Source organism: Aptenodytes forsteri, unplaced genomic scaffold (assembly GCF_000699145.1).
Source record: "Aptenodytes forsteri isolate BGI_AS27 unplaced genomic scaffold, ASM69914v1 Scaffold143, whole genome shotgun sequence".
Lineage (NCBI taxonomy): Eukaryota > Metazoa > Chordata > Aves > Sphenisciformes > Spheniscidae > Aptenodytes > Aptenodytes forsteri.
In genome coordinates, this window is record NW_008794951.1 from 4,937,546 (window position 1) to 4,959,211 (window position 21,666).

The window sequence follows — 21,666 nt, forward strand, 5'->3', positions numbered from 1 at the left end:
CCCCCTTTCACTTCAGGAAGAACTAGACCAAATCAAAGACCAAATCAAACCTATATTTAGGACACTGTAGTTACATATTTGGCACATTCTCCCCGCCCCCTGCTCACCTAACAGTGCCACATTGTAAGAGGTATCAATAACTTCCTTCAAAGAGCAAAGACTAAAAAAAATTAGAATGTCACAGGAAGGTAAAGGTTCTAGTGTTTTATTTCTTCTCTTTACTTTTTTTCAAGTTGTATTTCCATCTTCTCCCATTCTCAGCTCCCCCCACAAAAGAGCTGATAAGAGAAATGTACAAACAATAATTCCTCTATGTAAGTTGCCAGATACGAAAGCACCAGGCAACTGCAACTTTAATAACTCACTTGTCTCCTGTATTCAGACATTGGATTGTACACCATCCATCCATTTTCAGAAAACTTTTCTTCATTTGCAAATGCAAAAATAAGCTGTAGGATGTAAAAGAAGCTTATTACACCAAACTCTGACTGAAAGTGGCAAATATGAGGGCTCATCATCAGTTATACCCTAATGCCCGCCACAAAATAGGACTGACTTTTCCATGCCAGCCCCATTCTCTCCATTTAAATCTGATATTTATAAGACTGTAAAGCAAAGAGCAAGAAGTAACAAACAATACAGATCTGCTAATGAAATAATGAAAATATGACAATAGTTAAAACAAGAAGTGACAAAATAAAAATTACAAAGCTTAAACTGTTGAATTTTTTTTTTTTTACTGTCAGGAGGTTGAAATGTTTTAAAATAGGTTGTATCGGTTTATTTCCCGTATTTCACATCCTCACCAAATAAACTACTGTCTTCTCACCAAAATTTCTCCAATAGGTACAGCTGTAATTACTACATAAAATATTAGATGCTAAATTGAATTAAAGGTAAAAAGGTTTTAATTGCTATTCATTACCATTAGGAAGCAGCCTTCTTTCTGCATCCCCTCTCCAATTGATCCTTACTAACAGAAATCCAGTTTACCGTAAAACTCCATGAAAATTACAAAGTTGCCATCGAAAATGAAACAAAATATGTTGTTAGCAGGTTACGCTATCTGCTTTTCTCTTGCTTTGTTGCTCACTCTCAAGACTCATTTATACAACACGGCATCCTCACCCAGGATTCTGACAACTTCCTCATACCTTTTAGCTTCCTTCTCTTTTCAACCAATTCCAAGTGGGCTGTATTACCTAACTAACCCCTTTTTTCCTTGGTTTGTTTTTACAGTTTATGATGAAAGCAAAAGTAATGTTTATTTTAAGAATCTCCTTCATTGAGAAAATTGATTTTGGTGGCTTACAAATTCTTCAGATGCCAACTGGAGCATGAAACTAAGTTGTTTCAAAAAAAAGAAAAACACAGAAGAGAATGCGTTGTCCTGAGCTAACTGAGCATCAGCAGCCAGAGCAGAAAGCATTCAAGAGCCCATCATAGCTCATTTGTAACAAAACAGCTGAAAGTCTCCTAGCTATTCAAAGACATTAAAAGAATAAATTGAATGCTAAACTGAACATCCCAAATCCACATCATTTTCACAGGCGTAGACCTGAACTACGCAGAAATGCAGAAAACCTGGCAAGCAAGCAAAAAAAAAAACAAACCATGGTTCTAAGGTGCCATGATTACGTCTACAGAGGTAAGGCAATGCTTCGTAAATGCGCCATAGGCCCAGATGGAGGTTTCTTTAGATCTTATGAAGGCAGACCCTAATGGATCAAGGCAATTCTGTTTAGCCTAATACATTACAATGGTTTAAACAGTAAACAGCTCTAATCAAAACACAAAACTGAATCCCTCCAAAAGCAGGAGTTTTTTCCTCATGTATTTCAAATCAACAAGTATTTTAAAAGGACATTACTACTCACACAAGATACTTTATCCCACTAGTTTTAGAAACTGGAATTTTAAATTAGATCAGTATTTTAAAGCAAGTACATTCATTGGCAAGTTTGCAGAAGTAAACAATGCATTCCCAAATTGTATTTTCTGAATGTCTTCACCATTTTTAAAGGGGTAGGCCTTCAATGTAAGTAAACATTACGGATTCTTTTGACTAAGTAAACTGCTATCAAGTGGGATGGAGGGAGAGATGAAGAAAGGAAAAGGAAAGAGACAGACATCAACTATATCAGAAAAAAAAAAAAACCACATTCCATTAGAAGAAGATGTAAGTATCAGAAGTTAAGCAGAAAAACTGAAAAAGGTTGTTTGTTTTAATTGCAAACTAGGAATACAGCAAAACAGGAACATCACTATCTAAAGCAGTAGATGCAACTGATTTGCTGAACTATTAATAAATAGCTACACACAAGAACCATCCCCTCCTCCCCAAAGGAATTTGCTATATCCCGAAGAGCAACTATGCTAAGAATTCACCAAAGAACCAGAGACAAAGGAGAATCTTATAACAGTAGGAAACAGAAACACTGGAATCCTAACAGATCACTTAAAAGATGTCTCAAAGGCAGGAATATGTTATTTATTTAAGTTGCTACTTACTGCAAGTTTCCTGGTGAGAACTTAAAAATTACCCAGCTTAAGCCCTGATAAGTAAAATACATGAGCTTATTTTTATCAGTAAAATCTTTTATGTAGCAGCTATCACAGTGCACTGTAATAAAGAAGGTGTTGCTCCAAACTAGAAATAAACAAAATGGCAGCTATGCTGCTCATGTCACCCACAAAATAATCCACAAGAAAATCAGATAGAAAAGTGTATTTTGTTTTCACCTTTTAAAAAACAGGGTTAAATTTACTATGCACGAGGAGGGGATGGACAGAATCCTTTCTGAAAGAACAATGTCCTACTACGTACAGCATGTTTCTTTTAAAATGCTTAGCTACAGCAGCTTTACCACATCTGCTACAAAAGCTTTCAGTCACAGAACCCACAACTATTAAAGCTGACAATTAAGCTTCATCAGTTCTGTTGATGTTCCAGGTAGTGCAAATTCTTCCTATATTGCTCAAGAAAAAAAATCATTAGTATCACAGATCAGCCAGAAAAAATCTGAAGTCTAACAAATAACAGAACACTACAATGAATGCAAAGGTGTATGGAGTAAAGTTTGGAATTAGATCTTTATATGAGCAATTCAGAGAAAACTCTTGACGTATACTCCAACAAGAACAGTATTTAAAAATTAACAGTATCTGAAAACCTGAAGACTAAAAATTATTTTTCTTCTGCAAGAGTTGACTAAATTATAACAAAAATTTATATGCACACATTTATGTGTGCACATTGTGTACAGCCTGTACAGTTAATCTGGTTACTACTGAAAGTCTTACTCAGTGTACAAAAGAGATTAAAGATCTGAATCCCGCCCCCACCCCCCCCAACCGCCTTTCACTTAAGACTTGATATTTCAAGTCTTGAAATATTTTGGGAAGGTGGCCTGAACTTTAGTCCAGGCTAAATGCTAGAGCCTGAAATACAGCAATATCCCCACCTTACATTAGGGCTGTCTCACAATATACACAAAGCAATATACAAAGCAGTTTCAAAGAGTAAAAATGCTTCCTTTTCCACTCTGGCAATCACAGCATGGTTCCATTCAACAATATACAGTTTAAAGTAAGTTTAAAGCAGCTCATTAGATGAAATTAAAATTTGTATCCCTCCACGTACTCCAACATGACATAGCAGAAAAGTCAGAGTAGGAGAACATGCATTTAAAACTCCACATACGTTTATACTCATATCATATAGTTCTATTTAATTTCAAACTACAGTTTAACTTCAGTGTACGAAGCAACCCACATTTATAACTATTTTCATACTAAGAATCAAATACTTAAGCAAACAAGATATATGCTTGAATACAATTGTATTTTCTTACTTGTGTCAGTACAAGCCATATTTAGCACACATTTGTACATTACTTTTATTTATTAGGAACAAAATGTGATAATGAGCAATGTGAAGTAATTTCTGTTGAATAACATTTTTTTGTTGAATTGGACCTTTTATTATTCTGATGCACCAAATTGACGAACCCTATTATAGTGAACAAATCAATGTGATAAATACATATTTAGATCCCAGAAGGGTTTGTTACAGTTCAGGTAAGCTTCACATCTGCACTAATGACCCACATATTTCCACTTTGGTCCTAAATAACCCAAGCTTACAGATTAAACGCAGTATGTTTGTACCTGTATGTCTTGATTAACTTAACATTGCTGAAGCTTTCATGTCACAGTGCATGTAATCTGAATGCAATTCTACAGTGTAGCAGGCAAATGGGACAGAAAGAAATTATGGGAAGAAGAAATTATGCCATTTACAATCTATTTTGCATAGGTTCTCATATCACTTGACGTAAGATTTGAGAGGTGCTATCTTAGTGAAAATACTAGTGAAATGGCTTAGCTTTTTGTGGATACAGGTTCCTTCGTATTAGTGCCCCTCACATACACACACCTCTTGTGTCAGGATGAAAACAGGGAAGTCGCTTCACTGCCCATAGGCATTTAGTATGGACCAGCTGGGTGTATATTTATATCCTTCAGAGCGCAGTGGGCAGAGGAAGGTCAGAGAAGCAAACTACATGACCAGCTATAGGAATCGCATGACTCCGCAAAGCAGAAAAGCCCTGCCAACCTCTCTCAGTGCGTCATTATGCACACAGGCAAGCCTTTCAAATACCAGAGTATAATAAAAATTGACCAGTTCCGCTCCATGCCTTCTTCACACATCTTTCCTTCCCTCCACATCTATGGTACATCCCTGCTAAAGTACTGTTTGGGGAGAAGGAAGGTTTAAGTACTCTGAGCCTCTACCCTAACCTCCACTCATTTCTTTCTTCTCTCCACAAACAAAATTCCATTCCCTTCTCTCGTCATTAATCCTGCCTCTCCAAGAAAAAGCACTTCTTCACAGCTCCTGTTGCACCCAGCCTATTTTCCCAGGAATTAAATCAACTGCAGCTTCATTAGATATGTCTAAATTCAACAAAAATGGTTGGAAATTTAAAAAAATAAAACCTACACACAAGAGACATTCAGGCTTAGAACAATATTGCAGTAAAATAAAAGTATGTTTTGGGTATATATGACCTATTCGTCAACACTACAAAATATTCTACGCAAAAAACACTTTCAGCAACGGTTTTCTTTCAATTAGCCCAAGTTCGCAAATGCAACAGAGGATTATGGATAGCAGCTGTTTGTTCCGTATCAACTAAGCTGTCAGTCAGATGAACTATCAGATTTTACATTATGTTATCGATTCAAGGAGATCTGAACCCAACCTAGGCTCAAACTGGAGAGAGACAAGAATTACCTTCTGGAAGTAAGCACATAGGACGATGTTGAGACACTGACGAACAGTTGTGAACAGACCTGTGATTTATTATAGGCTCTCAAACACTGCTATTGGGATGGTGATGGAGAAAAATGTTGAAAACAGTAAGTACACTCCACTCAGAAATAATGTTTTGGACTGTATTTACCATCCATTTGTCCGAGAATGGTATAGCATGAAGAAAATGGAAGCAAGGCATCTCTAAAAGTTTTGTTTAGGATCAGCCCTAAGGATATGGTTCCACTACAGATAAAAATTTGATGTAAAATATAAAAATACAGATAAAAATCAGGACAGTAAAGGTTTAGACCTTTATTGTCCTGATGATGCCTTCTTTCCACTGCAGAGCTGCACAAGCATCAGTGCTGCTGAATCAGCTGAAGATCAAGGGTGCAGTTCCACAAGGTGGTCTGAGCAAAATTACCATTTTACCACTGCTAAAAACAGGACATCCCTCTTTCTTCTCTCCTGCCTGCTCCCTGTTCCACTCACATGCGCTCTCTTGCACTGGTTCTGGTGCATACTGATTTCAAACCAGGTCTCCTCAAATTATTAAAAGTGGCTCAAGACTAACTCAGAAAACAGAATATTTTGTGCTGGGTAAGTGAGCTACATTGGCTTACTTAGTGATTATGCCAAGTCAGTTTGGTATAAGAGGAATAATCAACCACATGGCTGGAAGGTAGAGAGAAGGAGACCAGAGAAAAGCAAGAGCTCAGCATTTGCGTAGCAGAGGGCTGCCATCTTCACCCAGCTGTCATGTGAAGCCACAGCACGTTCTTTATAAAAGATCTCCCTGATCAAGCTGGCTGCATGGTCAGAGTGTTAGCGTACATTCAAAGGAGAAGGCAGGCATGCACAGCCCAGACATACTGTCACATTCAGACAGTGAAACCTTGTTCTAAACCAGCCACTGAAAGAGGCAGTCCCATCATTCCTCTTCATTCACATCCACCCATAGATGCCCTGACCCCATCCTCACATTGGGTTAACAAGATTCAGGAAATGACTCAGGGTAAAGCTTTTCTTCTTTTCTCCTTGTTTAGGTTTAGTCCCTTTCAGTTCCCTATCTGAAAACCAAGGCAGGAATGAACAACCAGGCAGAAACGCCTACCTTTGGCAGGATCAATTTGAACTGCTTGCTGAAATACGGTAAAAGCACACCAAAAATATCACACACTTGCTTAGCTCATTTTAAAGTTAAGGGCTCATCCACATTGTGACATTAGAAAATAAGGACAGGTACAACTTCATGATATAACATAGGCTCACTTTATTTCACTCCAAAGTAATAATTTCTAATGGTTATACCCTGCTCCAGACATAGCTAAGAGATATAAAATACGGCCATTATCCATATTGTCATTATCTTCCTAAGTTTTGTGCTTTACTGAATCTGAAGGCAAAATTACCTCTGCCTTGACCAAGCCTTTTGTTATTGAGCATAACTTTTATTGGCAAGTTACATACAAAATGGGCCAGGCCATGTAATGATGAGCTTTACTAGGTTCAACAGGTGCAACAAACAAAGCAGGAAGTGTACTACTCCACACATTACTCACTACCATCACTAGACAGGAACACCAGGTCTTTTTGGATGACAAAACCTCGCACAAGTCCACATCTCATCACCATGTTATTCAAGCCCTGTAGTTGGATTGGACATCATAAAAAAAAGTCCCACAAGGGACTCTCCTAAGTCAGTTACAACTTAATTTGTCCACATTCACTACATGCAAATCCACACAGGTACTCAATGTAAGGAAAAAAAAAAAATTCTTCACCATGAGAACGATTAAATATTGGATGAGATTGCCTAGAGACATGACGGAATCTACCTCGCAGGAAACATTCAAGACTAGGCTTGACCATGCCCTGGATAACCTAATCTAAGGCCCTACTTGCAACAGAAGCCTGGACCAGATGATATCCAGAAGCCCCTTTTGACCTAAACTTCTCTATAATTTGATATTTCTACATATAGCTTTCTCTCTCTTTTCCAACATCCTTTTGAAGTCCATATATCCTGTTATGCTTTCAATCATTCTCTATTGTAAGATGCATAAAATACCAGCAGTAGAGTTAGAGATATATTCACTACTTCTACAACAGTTTTCTTTGTCAGTACAACTCCTCACACCTACCCAAAGGTAGAAATCTCAGTTTCATTTCTTAAGACCTATTTGTCAACACTACAAAATATTCTACGCAAAAGCATTTATTTTTCCTTATGCTTTCATTCCACAGACTGTTTGCATACAGAGTGCAAAATTTCTGCAAAAAAGTTTTAAAGAATTAAATGTTTATTATAGAGTACAGCCCATTGATTGACATGTCTCTTTGGAGAAGGAAATAAGATTCTTGCTGCAGCCTCATATACTCAACAATTCTCTGAACAAAGTTCTTAAAAATTCATAGCAGAACCCTCCAACATTTTGTGAAGAGAGCTCTTATACAATTATCCTAAATGAAAGCACCCCAATAAAATGTAAACTGAATTTTACAAGAGACAAAAAAAAGCATTTACTAAAGAGATGTCAAAATGATCCACCAAGCACAGTACACAGATTTTGGCAAAGAAACAGAAGTTAATGGTTAGTTAACATCATCGTCGCTCAATTCCTTCCATAAGATTTTTTTGTTTTACCTGAAATAAATCTGTGTAAATTCATTACTGTATTAGCTGCCTGTTATATTCTTCATCAAGTTTCATCAATAAAACAAGTCTTTTCTTACCATGTCTTCTTTTCCTGAAGTAAAACTCTTGGTGATTCGTATTTATCATTGCCTTGGAGACTGCCAATAGTTTAACATTTTCAAGAAATCAACTAAGGCATGTACTACAATATTTCCTAATTAGGGAGGATAACTTGCAGTCTCTAAACAATGAAATCTGTATGGATCAGAGGTGCTCAGTAGTTTACCTAAAGTATAGCATATAGTGTCCATAATTTTACAAATACATAGATGTAAGTGTTGTAAATGTACAAAATAAAAACATTAATTCTCTTTAGTTTATGCTGACACCAGATTCTGTGGTTATTCTTTTTAAGCAGCCATGATGTCCATTAGTAGGTCAAACAGTTAAAGTTAATTGGCAACAACTCTGCATTAAGACAACTCAATAGCATAAATAATGTAACTTACCAAGTTATATGACTGGGGAAAAGCATATTTTGTGAGGACTTCAAATATATCTCTTCTACTATGCCCTTCTTGTTTTAATGCAAACCGTAAATTTCTCATATCCTAAAACAAAGGCATTATCTTTTAAGTGAACCAAAGCAGTAAGATACTTTTATCTGACTTTGGAGAAAAATAAGATTCTTGCTGCAGCCTCATATACTCAACAATTCTCTGAACAAAGTTCTTAAAAATTCATAGCAGAACCCTCCAACATTTTGTGAAGAGAGCTCTTATACAATTATCCTAAATGAAAGCACCCCAATAAAATGTAAACTGAATTTTACAAGAGACAAAAAAAAGCATTTACTAAAGAGATGTCAAAATGATCCACCAAGCACAGTACACAGATTTTGGCAAAGAAACAGAAGTTAATGGTTAGTTAACATCATCGTCGCTCAATTCCTTCCATAAGATTTTTTTGTTTTACCTGAAATAAATCTGTGTAAATTCATTACTGTATTAGCTGCCTGTTATATTCTTCATCAAGTTTCATCAATAAAACAAGTCTTTTCTTACCATGTCTTCTTTTCCTGAAGTAAAACTCTTGGTGATTCGTATTTATCATTGCCTTGGAGACTGCCAATAGTTTAACATTTTCAAGAAATCAACTAAGGCATGTACTACAATATTTCCTAATTAGGGAGGATAACTTGCAGTCTCTAAACAATGAAATCTGTATGGATCAGAGGTGCTCAGTAGTTTACCTAAAGTATAGCATATAGTGTCCATAATTTTACAAATACATAGATGTAAGTGTTGTAAATGTACAAAATAAAAACATTAATTCTCTTTAGTTTATGCTGACACCAGATTCTGTGGTTATTCTTTTTAAGCAGCCATGATGTCCATTAGTAGGTCAAACAGTTAAAGTTAATTGGCAACAACTCTGCATTAAGACAACTCAATAGCATAAATAATGTAACTTACCAAGTTATATGACTGGGGAAAAGCATATTTTGTGAGGACTTCAAATATATCTCTTCTACTATGCCCTTCTTGTTTTAATGCAAACCGTAAATTTCTCATATCCTAAAACAAAGGCATTATCTTTTAAGTGAACCAAAGCAGTAAGATACTTTTATCTGATGTACAAATGCTATATTATACACTAAACATGATTTAGAATCTGCTTGCAACATGCCTCAAACCATTGTGAATGTTCAGTTTTATTTCTTATTCCATAAAATAGAATAGAGCATAAGAATTCTACAAATAGAGCAGTACCACATTCTGTGTGGTGCAAACGCTGCTTTGGCATAAAGCCATCAGAAATGACTATCTGATTCACTAAAAAGTCTCATGGGCTATTGAATGTTTGCAGGATGGGAGTTACTCTATGTTTTCAAAATGAAAATTTGCTAATAATCTGTCTAGACTACATTGTCCCTAGCTATTTTCTCATCACTAACGTCAAAAATAAGCAATCTGCACATTAACTACTAAGAATCAAATGTGTATACATACTCCATTAATGAGTCAAATAAAGGTTCCTGAATCATCCACTGGGAACGCCCCTATGACCGTATTTTTTCATGGCAACGTAATTTTTTTGTGAGACTAAGGAAATAGAGATAGCTGTTACATAACCTTTTCACTGCCCTTACAGCTTACAAAACCCCCATTCGAGGTGTTCTTTGAAGATTTTAAGATTATAAAAAAATTACTTTTAGAACAAATGAAATAATGAAGCAATGCAGGAATAATGCCCTAAAACAAGACTACTGTGCAAAACCTCTTGTCGATTAGTGATTCGGAAAGGAAGACCAATCCCTCTCCTCACATGCAGAGAGGACAGTTAAATAGCCCTTTATACAAAAGGTATTTCCCTGTCCAGTTCCAAAAAGCTCTTTTTAAATTCAGCCGTGAGGAACGTGTGTTTTTTCATTCCTATAAATAGGTAAGCAGTGAGAAAAGGAACCTCCAGATTTCATTTCCTATTGAATTACTGGAAAGTCTTACTTTACAGGTTATATCTAATCCATAAGAGTTCTCTCCTCTGCTTGAGGCTCCTCCCATTTTTTCAATCCTTGAAATTACGCCCAATGGAACATTCAATACCACAACTGGATCCTGCAAGGAAAGTTTGAGCAAGGACAAGATTAATCTGAAAAGAAGACTCACGCAAAATGTTCTTATGCATTCTAGAACAGAAAGCAGACGTGAAATACATACAGGAAGCAAAAGTGTGTTTCTGTGTTTGATTAAGTCCCCCCTCCCAACACGTTACGAAGTCTGTACAGTCACTCCACAGCCTTGACCATCATCCAATTTAACATGCAACAAAAATACTTCATGCCTAATACAGTATGCAGGGAAAAAAGGTGGCAACACCCTAAAAGATGCCTTCTGCTACATACTTCTGATTGCCTTTGCTTGCTAAGACTGCTTTATTGATATACAGAATGAAGGAGAACGAAATGAAAAAGAGATTACTAGTAGACTTAGCTGCAACCAGAATGACCTCAGTTCAATAGTCCTAAAACCTTATTTTTAAAAAAAAAAAATTATGAAAAAGATAACAAGCACATTTTATTCTCTTTCATGTTGCTGCTTACCAAATACACTACTACTCCCCCCACCCACGTGATGAAAGTGTTTCTTTTCCAACAGCAAGGACAATCAAAATCTTGGTTTACTGATAGCTATTTTAAGAACTATTGCACATCATTAGTTGCTGCCCTTGATCTATCACAGAATAAGTGTAAAGGGAACAGCTACCAAAAAAGTTCCAACGGACAAAAGATAAAGGTATCAGTTCAGTGTAAGTAATTAAACTGTAATCGTACCAGGCAAAAATCACACTTTTACAACACATTTAACTTTAAAGAACTTCCATTTTTATACGGATTTCTCAGTGGCACAAAGGCAATTACTATTTAGTCATTACGCAATTAAGATACGGTTATTACAAACATTACAGACCATTTCAAGTAAAAAGCCTCCCATGCAATTCCACAAGCACAAGTGTGCCAAAACTAAAACAAATGAACTGGCCACAAAATAAATCAAAGGCAGTGGGGGTGAAGGGAAGGGGGGTTAAAACCAACTCATCCCACGGAAGTAATTGTGGCATATTACTCACATTTTCCACACTTCTTAAGTACAGCCTGTAGTTTGTGATGTACACTCTTCCTTTAACGGGGCCATTAAACGGACACATATAAATAACATCCTTGTCTGTAAGAAATGCAGCATTTCTTAAAGATTGTGAAAAGAAAAAATCAGAGCTAAGGACAGGATCAGTTAAGTAGCAGTAAAATAAAGACAGCTGCACTCATAAGAGCCACTCTGAAAGATAAATGAATTTAAAAGTAATAAATCTGAATTTTGTCCACTTGAATTATTAAGAAAATGTGAGAGTTTCATATACTAAACTTGCCCAAATTAAATCAGCAGATTTCAGTAATCTTCCCTAGTTACATTTGTGTTCTTCTCTTTCTCTGCACTACATGGGAGAGGGCAGGACATAGAACAGCGAGTAGATTTAAGTCCTCTCTGTGATTACTGAACCAGTCTGTTCACTACCCCAGAACAAATACGTTCTTCTGTTGATACTATCACATCTTTCAGTGCTCTGTAACCAATTCTGTATTGAAATGCGTAGTTCAAGTTGTAAAGTGTTCAGGAAACTCACCATCCTGAAGGGAAACTTTACATTTCAATCTGAGGCAATCAAATACAGCAGGACCATCAGCAGTGTTTCAGCAAGGACAGTAACAAAATGCGTACTAACACATACTACTCAAAACCCAAAGATTTAACTGAAGCAATGACATCAAAGACTTAAGTGAAGCACTACAAACCACCTATTTCTCCCTGTCCACTCATTTCTTTAGCCCAATCTATTTATCTGCCTTCCACAACAAGCACCCTCCTTCCCGCGTGCTGCCCCAAAACACAGAGAGTTTTCATAAGGATCATATCAAACATTCATCTTGGTTCCACACCCTCTCCCTCATGCCTTCCCCACGACTTTCCTCATTAAAAACATAACTACTTCCTCGGAATCACCACTTTGGTTTTACCTCAGCCAATCTTGTTTACAAACCCACCTAACAAATCCTCGGGCGGGGGGGAAGGAGAGGCTTCACAAATAAGAGACAGACCACTTTCAGTTGCATTCTGATACCTCAACGTAAACTTCCACGAGTGGAAGGCTCCATTCCAGGAAGAGCCTCCATCAAGTAAGAAATCACTGTACACAATACATTAATCTTCCTTATGCTACAACATTACTGTATGTAAAGGCTAACAAGTGCATAGTAGCTACATGCATGCCATGTTGTGTCAAGGAAGCATAAGATTGTACTTAGGGTAGTCACAGTTTGGACTAAGGTTCCACACTACCGTACACAATATCAATACACAGTGGGTGGCATGTAGAATTCTCTTGACTTCGGAAAGCTTGGAGGGGCTCTCATCACTAGACACATGCTACTTAGTCTGTAGATACAATTATGACACATCTTGCCTTGCAATTTCTTTGTATGGGAGGATCTGCCATGTGTGGAAACCAGGATTTTAAAGACTTAAAAAGTTATTTGTGATAAGTGATAAAAAGTCCCTATCACTTAAAAAAATTCATGACATTTTTAGCATGACTTACTCCCACCCCCAGCCCAAACCAGTCCAAATTATGAAACAATCCAGTAAGATACATGTATATGCCAGACTCCTAAACATACACTGCGTTAGGCAGATATATAGCTTCATACCTGTAACTCTAGTCTCTCCTGGCAGACGAGGTATTTCTTCATTTTGTTCCCAGTTAGTTCCATCTTTTAGAGTCTAAAGAAAGAGAAGTACAACAGCACGTCGTATTTTATTTACAATTCTTTCAAGTTCCAGATTAAAAAAAAAAAATCTTAAAGGTAATTTCTGCATGGGAAAAACAGGTTTTTCCATAGTAGAAACTGACAGACTAAACCAAAACAGGAACACACACCACTATCCTAAACTGCAACTATTAAACAATTAAAGGTTGAACAGATCTGAAACATAAGCATATTTTAGTCTTTCTCCTTCTAAAAGGATAGTTAACTATATTTGCATTAAATTGGAATTAAATTTCTATACTGTAAGTTCTCTGAAAGTTTTGTGCACTTAATTTTCCAAGTATGCTGGGTTTGGAAGAACAAATCAACTGAAATCACTTAAGCAACGTACTCACAACTATTACACACAATCTACTCTCTTGTGACTTTCCCGCATTCAGTAGTTTTTAAGAACGATTAATAGAAAATAATCTTTGTTTTTGAAGAAATGCTTAAAAAGCTAAATAAAGCCTTAGTTTCTGTTTTCTTGCACACAGGTTACATTTTCTTCAGCCACGCAGCATCAAAAAGCAGAGGGGAACACCATATAGATTGCTTTAATGTATTTTCCAGTACAGATGAACATTTTAAAACTGAGGCAGCCAAACATAACTAGGTATAACTTATCAACTGCAGTACAGAATCTCTCTACAGCATCAAAGTGCCAAAAATTTTCAAGAATGCCACAGAATATTCCAATGCAGAAAGCAAGGAAAAGAGTAAGTATATTAGAATTGATTTTAAGGAGGCTCTAATAATTTGCGATACAGAGAATATTTCACCCATCCAGTCTGAAAGATATTTAAATCTACTCAGTTAACTGCATTACAAATTTAGCAATAAAAATAAGTATACACATTCAAGAAAAAAAGTTATTCAAATACTAATTTTTCTACCCAAATATGGACGATAATGATCTCTGGGACTTCTGACGTAAAAAACGTGTAAAAAGTTACACTCACCCTTTTACTTGAGGAACTCTCCAAGGAGTTTGAGTTGTATTTAGGTGTTGATGATGAGGCCATACCGGGTATCTGATGAAAAAGCACAAATTGGAGACTTAAACTTCCTCCTGGACTACAGACTATTTACAGGAGAGGTTTTAGACTTTGGAGGTCCACAGGTAGACATCAAGAGCTTCCAAGAATGTTTTGCAAGTTACTATTAATTTATAAAATTACACAATGCCTTGTAATTGAAGGTCACTATTTAAAAGCATCCAAATCAAACAAGAAATTCATTACTAGCTCTGGGATTGGTTCTTATTATAAGGAATATTCTGACTCAAGCTATATTTTGGAATTCAGTTGTTTAAATACTATTATTAGTTCAGTCAACAGACATTAGAGTGCTTGTTTTAAGCAACAGGTACACATACTATGAAATGCAACCTACTTGGAGCATTTGTATTAAGACTTCATTTAGGAAAACAGGAACAAACTATAAAATTATTGCACAGCTCCTGAAATCACAAGCATGTCAATACATCCAAGTGTTTTAATTAAAAAAAAAAAAAAAAAGGTGAGAAGGAAAAAGCAGGAGTTCCACAGTACTTCTACATTTAAAAACAATCCCCCATTTCCTAAACTGAAACTTCAGTTAGCACACCAGAAGGGGGAGTGTCCAGCCTTCTGGTCTGAATAGCCTTGATATGTTTAAAGGAAAAGGATTTTTTTTTTTAAATGGTATTGATTAAAGACAGAATCGCATGATACAGGATTCATCATCTTAATCATTTCCTGACATTGCACAAGGGATCTCTAGAACAAACACTGGGAAAACGCTCACACTTGAAGTTACTCCAAACAGTAACTTCGTACCAAATTATACTTCCCTTTCACTAGTCACACGCCCTTCATCAAGACCATCTGACATGGTACAGCAACCTTGAAGAGTTTTTATTTGTTTGTTTGGGGGGGAGGTGATTACAGACCACACAATCTTTGCTTCTGTTCCATAAATGAAACATTGCAGCCTTAAACAAGCACTTTCTCTCCCCTCTCAACACTGAAAAAAGTTTGCACAGATTTCTCTGCACCATGACAAATCAGCCCGTGCTCCTTCATAACAGCAGGCTCACAGTGACACTGCAACAGTCCTACACAAGCGATAGTGACAGATTAAACTGCAAGGTCCAAAATGCTTTAAAGTTACTATAACAATACAGGAATGTGTCTCTGCGGGAAGAAGGTGGAAAATCATGACCTGAAGTTCTACAGGTTTGTTACTTCCTTATAGTGCCTAAGTCTTCCATATGTCATAAAGAAAACATAGGAAACTTGACATTGTGTTTAAAACTAATATTCAGTGATACAGCTTATCAGTATAAAAATCACACCCCTCCACCAAAAAAAAAAGAAAAAAAAAAGAAAAAAGGAACCCACATTAAGTTGAAAAATTGAAAGTTGAACGCCGCAGAGCCTGTGTGACCCTGTCACACAGAGGTATTACTTCCTTCCTGGGTCTCCAGCAGTCTCAGCGTTCTCCCAACACCGAAACAGAGGGGTCCTGAACTAATTTTAGTGCAATGCCAACAATTTAAATGAAAAGCTATTAGCAATCAACATTAAATCACTGTGCTTTCAAACTACCCTCCACAGAAAAACTATTGCAACACTGGAGGCTAATGTTTTGACTATAATTTTGCCTAGAAGATTAAGAGAAGATATTTTCACAGTTTTTCCTTTCTTGCAATAGCTTACATACTATAAAACTTAAGGTAGATTTAACTTTTTCTGTATTGCTATGTTAACTTGTGAACATCCAATATTTGTTCAGATGACTTTCCTTAATTTATAGAAGCTTAAGTTTTCTAATAACCAGATATTTATAAAGGTAAAAGGTATATTTACTCAGAAGCTTGTTTTAAAATGTTTTCCACATGAAGTGGTTTTTGTGCATATTTTAAGTGAGAAATACCAGGCGAGAAAAAAAGACAAAGGCACAGCAGCCCCAGTTTTTTTATGTCAGCATAGAAAGTGGTTTTAACTGGAGCTCACATAAATTTAAATTAAGGCTGCACCGACCATGAGAGACAAGCGAGCATAAACAAGCCCTAGAAAAGTGACTTTTAAAAGATGTGGCAACCCTGAATAGATTTGCACTGCAAAAAGGAAATTTTGACTGCAGCAGGTACAGGCACACCCAAGCTAGCTGTTGGTCTTGCAACCGCGGCTACTCCACCAGCAAAGCCACAGAAAGACAAGCTTCAGCAGAGGTCGCACGAGCCCACCCAGGATCCTGGACACTCACCTCAGTGCCAACCCACTGCCTAAGCTCATAAGAACAAAAGCTCGTTGGGACATTGCTTATGCCTTTCAATACTACCACCAATCGTAGCATGCTTCTGCTGCTCACACAGGGAACAGTATGAAGTGTTCTAAAAGCCTTCTGTTTCCTCCTTTGCTTTCTATATTATTTCCTCCCTTACCGCACATTCACTAAGTTTTGGCTGAACTGCAGCATTACATGAGGTGAGTTACGATTCCGAAATAATCATCTGAGTCCAGAACACTGACTATAACTTTTCCAAACCTCAGTGTAAATAAAAAGGAATAAGCAGAGATCCTTTCAGATTCTCAGAAAAACTTCTCTTGGTAGAACCTGACAATACAGCGGGACAGAGCTCGCTTCCCCTCCACTCTGCCACCGCACTAGGCCACTTCAAACAACCAAGATGTCCGTGCAGCTCTTGCAGCAGACCTTTATGTGCGTGTTTCTGTGTATGTAAGTTTACTTCATGTAAAATTCCCTCAACCCTCCATGAGACTGATTTTTTTAAACATACTTTACAGTGAGCATGAATTCACTCACTGACTTCAATTTCTACAGAATATTTCATTATAGAATTACAACCAACTACTCTGTTCATTTCCAACACTAACGATGCAAATTAGACTTATTCAGAGCTAATCAAGTTGAATAAATACGTATTGAAGGTAAGGTGTTATCTGTCAGATTTTTTTTTTTAAAATCCATCAAACATTTTCACCAAAATTAATGCAAATTATTTCATCAGTATATAAGTGGAAGAATTCTTTTAACACTACCCAAATTTTGCTTTGAAATCCAATCACACTTTAAAAACCCGAACACTAATAAGCACATTTATAACCACCCATATTTCCCTGATTTCTATAAGTAAACTATGGTCAAGGAATTAAACTTTACATTATAGAACACCCATTTAGAACAGTGTCCACTTTTGGAGCCCAGTACAAGACAAGCATTGATAAACTGCAGCGAGTTCAGCAGAGGGTCACCAAGAGGACCAGGACCTGGAGCGCCTGTCCTGTAATGAGAGGCTGAGGGAGCTGGGAATCATTCAGCCTGAAGAAGAGACAACTCCAGTGGGACCTCACAGCTGCCCACCAGTACCTTTGAGGTAGTACCTCTGAGGACCCTGGCTCTGTCTTCTCAAAGTGGTGAGTGATGAGAGGACAAGACACAACAGAAACCGAAACAAACTAGATTCCAGCTTGATTTAAGGAAAAAAACCACACCCTACTTTTGCACTGTAAGGGCAGTCAGGCAGTGAAAACAGGGCCCAGGGAGGTTGCAGTCTCCATCCTCAGAGGTCTTTAAGACCCAACTGAATAAAGCTTTGAGCAACTGGGTCTGATCCTACTTTGAGCAACGGGTTGAACTAGAGACCTCCTGAAGTCCCTTCCAACGTGAATTACTCTATGCCTGCTGTGACCTCAGGCAACAGACAAGACTAAGTTCTCGTTTAAAAGTACCCATCGAACAAGGCTTAAAGTGGACACCTCTATACCAAAAGAGCAAACAAGTTTTCAAAAACAAAAAACATGTGAATTACTCTATGCTGCTGTGACCCTCAGGCAACAGACAAGACTAAGTTCTCGTTTAAAAGTACCCATCGAACAAGGACACACCCTTAAAGTGGACACCTCTATACCAAAAGAGCAAACAAGTTTTCAAAAACATTTTAAATGAACATGAAATATTTCCTTTTATAATATTATTTCTTTTTCTGTCAAATTGTAGAAGCAGCTTCTGGCAACCTCCCAAAGTAATATTACCATGAACAATTCAAAAACATACTCCATCATAGTCTTAAAATAGCTACAACTTTCTCATAATCATGGAGCAGCAGTAGTCCTTCCACACAGGGAAAAATCTTGCAAGTAGTTTTCCACTGCAAACACATTTTATTCCCCAGTATCACCCAGATGTTTTTCTATACTTGCACAAAAATTGAAAACCATACAAACCACACGCTTGCCAGCAGCTGAACAGAAGTACAATTACTCTGCAAATTTAAAACAAATAAGACAACTTTGTTTATGATATTCTGCAGTTACAAACAGTTGAACATTCTTCCCTGACTCCAGAATAGCAAGGAGACAAAGCAATTTTACTGGATTTAACTTGAACTAATAAACAAAGCTTTGTTAAAGTTACTAGAACTTAATATAGTAACACTACCAAGAAACATAGGCTCCAATGATCTTACAGTAACAATTAAACTACTTGGGATCTGTATTTTCATTAAAGATGATATTTATACTTGTGCTTCCTAGGATTCATGGGAATGGAGGCACAACAACATTTGAAAGGGTAGGCACTGAAGGCCAGATTTTAAGAAGTCAATTCAAGGATCCTATCTGCTCTTTATTAATAAATGCCGACAGACACAAGCATATGCCCACACAGAGAATCTAAATAAACTTTAAAACACGTAAATAAGCTTTTGAGGGTTAAGAAACCTGAAATGACCAGCTACTCTTTCCTTAAGGTTCTTCACTGCCAACAGGTTAGAGGATGTGTGTAGTGCAGCTTGGAAAGACAACCAAGACTCCTACAAGCCATGTTTAGATTGACAACAGCCTGGTGAAACTAGTTCTCATTGTTTATGATCCAGGAACAAATTAAAGCTCATTTGACATTTTGCTGGTCCTTTTAAAGGCTTCATCTTCACACCAGAATCACACCAAATAATTTGTAATTATTGTATAACTGAGCTATGCTTTTGTCAACCTAAAATCTTTACATGTATAAAGAACTAGTTTATGCCCAAACACAACATAATCTGCATCTGCCAAAGGATTACTACCACAAACATCTGAGATCAAGTAAACTGCATCAAGTAAATTGTGAGCACCACTTTCCAGCTATTTAATATTTTTGACCCTCCATCACTGGATTAAAACTTTGGAAAAAAATGCTTTCAAATTTGTACCTATATCAATCATTTGGAGCAACAACAATTTTCACATCACTTAATGTAAAATGAAGTTTTTAACTTTGTATAGTCTATAATGTTCAACATGTTAATCTGCAAAGACTGAGGAAATTAAACTGCTAAATTACCATACACAGAAGACATTTACAGAACATACTGAGTAAGAGGTAAACATGATGAAAAAACATTAGTGACACATATTATTGTAGTTGAAACAGTTAGTGTGTGTGTATATATATATATAAAAATATATATATAAGGGCAACTGGATAAGCATGAGAATTATTTGCTTTTACCAGAATCAGATTTATCAATATGGTAAAAATGAACAACAAAAAGTTTGACTGAACATTTTCTAGAAGCATTCCAATTTCTGTCACACATCAATAACCACACACAGGGTAATGCCAAGGTTCTCATAATCCTGCTCCAGGTAATGATTTGTGCAAGAACGAAAAAAGTTTGTGCATCTCCAAGGCCTCTACTAAAAATACAGTTACAAAATTTATTAAGCCCCTTCATTTGCTGTCATAGTAATTCAGAAAACAATTAGAGCACTTCTAAAAAGAGTTACTGTTACAATTGGACAATTATATGACACTTGAAAGTGATCAGTGCACTGGGTTAATCATTTAAGATCTGCAAGGCATCCGTCAGGTTAAAAATGAGGTTATCTTCATAGTTAGACCTGACATCAAATAAGGAATTATTTCAAAGAGAAGAAAAATAGTATTATATTAGTAAACAATTTTTCACTGTGCTTGAGGTAAGTGTAAGTTAGTGCAGACATGCAGAAAAAGCTGCTTGCACCCTCATTTAAACAGAAGATGCAAAAAATGAAAAAGCAGGTTCATAATGACAAGGAATGCTGGTGTTACACAAAGATTGTAGAGTTTTATTTGGTACAGTAACAAACTGCAGAGCCAGTATGAATATACTGCCTTGTGTTTCCCATAATAAAATTAAAAGCATAAAATACAAAGTCCTAAAAACAAAACCACATCTGTCAGCACCACAACTGCACAGAAGAGATAACACATAATACATAGGTTCTCAGAAATTACATATAAAATAGAGCAGAACTCTAGGAATTTCTAAGACAGTAGCAAAATTAAGCTAAGACAACCATGAAAAGAGAAGGGAAAAAAAAGTATTTCGCTCTAAGTATCAAGCAGAAAGGAACATAAATCCTTTAAAAATATACATATATATGGAAAAGCAACAGTCCTGAAGGGTCAAGCCAACAACAGCATCTAAGTTATCATATCAGAGGGTCACCGAAATAAGCATCAGCAACTTTAACACCAGTAAATGAGCATTTACTCTAACAAAGTTAAGAGTAGTCATTCATCTCATTAAAGGTTAATAAAATTTTTTAATTACATATAAAGATATACAGGGATACAAAACAAGTCACAAAAAAAGATCTACAACAACGAAGACAGTTTTCCAGACATCAGCTGTCCCTAACCAAACAGCACACCAATCAACCAAAAAGAAACACGGTGAGACCAAAGTGCCACAACCAACTAATCAAGTCCATAGAAATAAATACATCTCTTTCACACTCATTTAACCAGTTATATTTTAACACAAAGGAACTATACTCAATAACAGAAACAAAAATAAGGCAGCAGAAGTCTCCAAAGTTTAACAAAGCTACAAAAAATAAGTAGTGTAAGGCAGAGCATTCCAGTTTCAAACAGATAAAAAAAAAACCCACACCAAAAACCCACAGAAAATCCACACCACAGAAATACTTGCTTATACTTATTTCCAAAGGAAATAAAAAAAAACCCCAAAACTTCCTGCAACAGTGAAAGATACCAATGCAGGGGGTTTTTAGAAGCAAAACTATTTTTTTTACATAATCATAGAATCACAGAATGAACAAAGTTATCCTGTGATGGAGTTTTAAAATATATGTACATATTTAAGCTTTCTCCTATTTTGTATCCCACTACAATCTGCTGTATAGCTGTGGTTTTTACTTCAATTTTAACAGTGCTCATTTCGTTTTCCCACCTATGCGAATGCACTGCTAACACTTCACCTCGCCTCTAGCATTTATAGAATCATAGAATCACAGAATAGTTTGGGTTGGAAGGGACCTCTAAAGGTCATCTAGTCCAACCCCCCCT

At 36.5% G+C, this 21,666-nt stretch overlaps 1 protein-coding gene across 3 annotated transcripts in view; it reads right to left on the minus strand.

Moving 5' to 3' along the window:
* The window catches only part of MTM1 (myotubularin 1), a 45,496-nt gene that overhangs the window by 19,683 nt on the left and 4,147 nt on the right, over positions 1-21,666 (minus strand). The window contains exons 1-7 of one of the 3 annotated variants that reach the window (XM_009275338.1): positions 15,705-15,791; positions 14,283-14,354; positions 13,222-13,294; positions 11,589-11,683; positions 10,466-10,576; positions 9,434-9,535; positions 366-449 (exon numbers count right to left, since the gene is read on the minus strand). In XM_009275338.1, coding sequence (XP_009273613.1) covers positions 366-449; positions 9,434-9,535; positions 10,466-10,576; positions 11,589-11,683; positions 13,222-13,294; positions 14,283-14,345 — 528 coding nt within the window. In that variant the 5' untranslated portion in view covers positions 14,346-14,354; positions 15,705-15,791. Of the gene's footprint in view, positions 1-365; positions 450-9,433; positions 9,536-10,465; positions 10,577-11,588; positions 11,704-13,221; positions 13,295-14,282; positions 14,355-15,704; positions 15,792-21,666 lie in introns of those variants that run through there. The other 2 variants (XM_009275337.1, XM_009275340.2) reach the window with 2 other exon arrangements.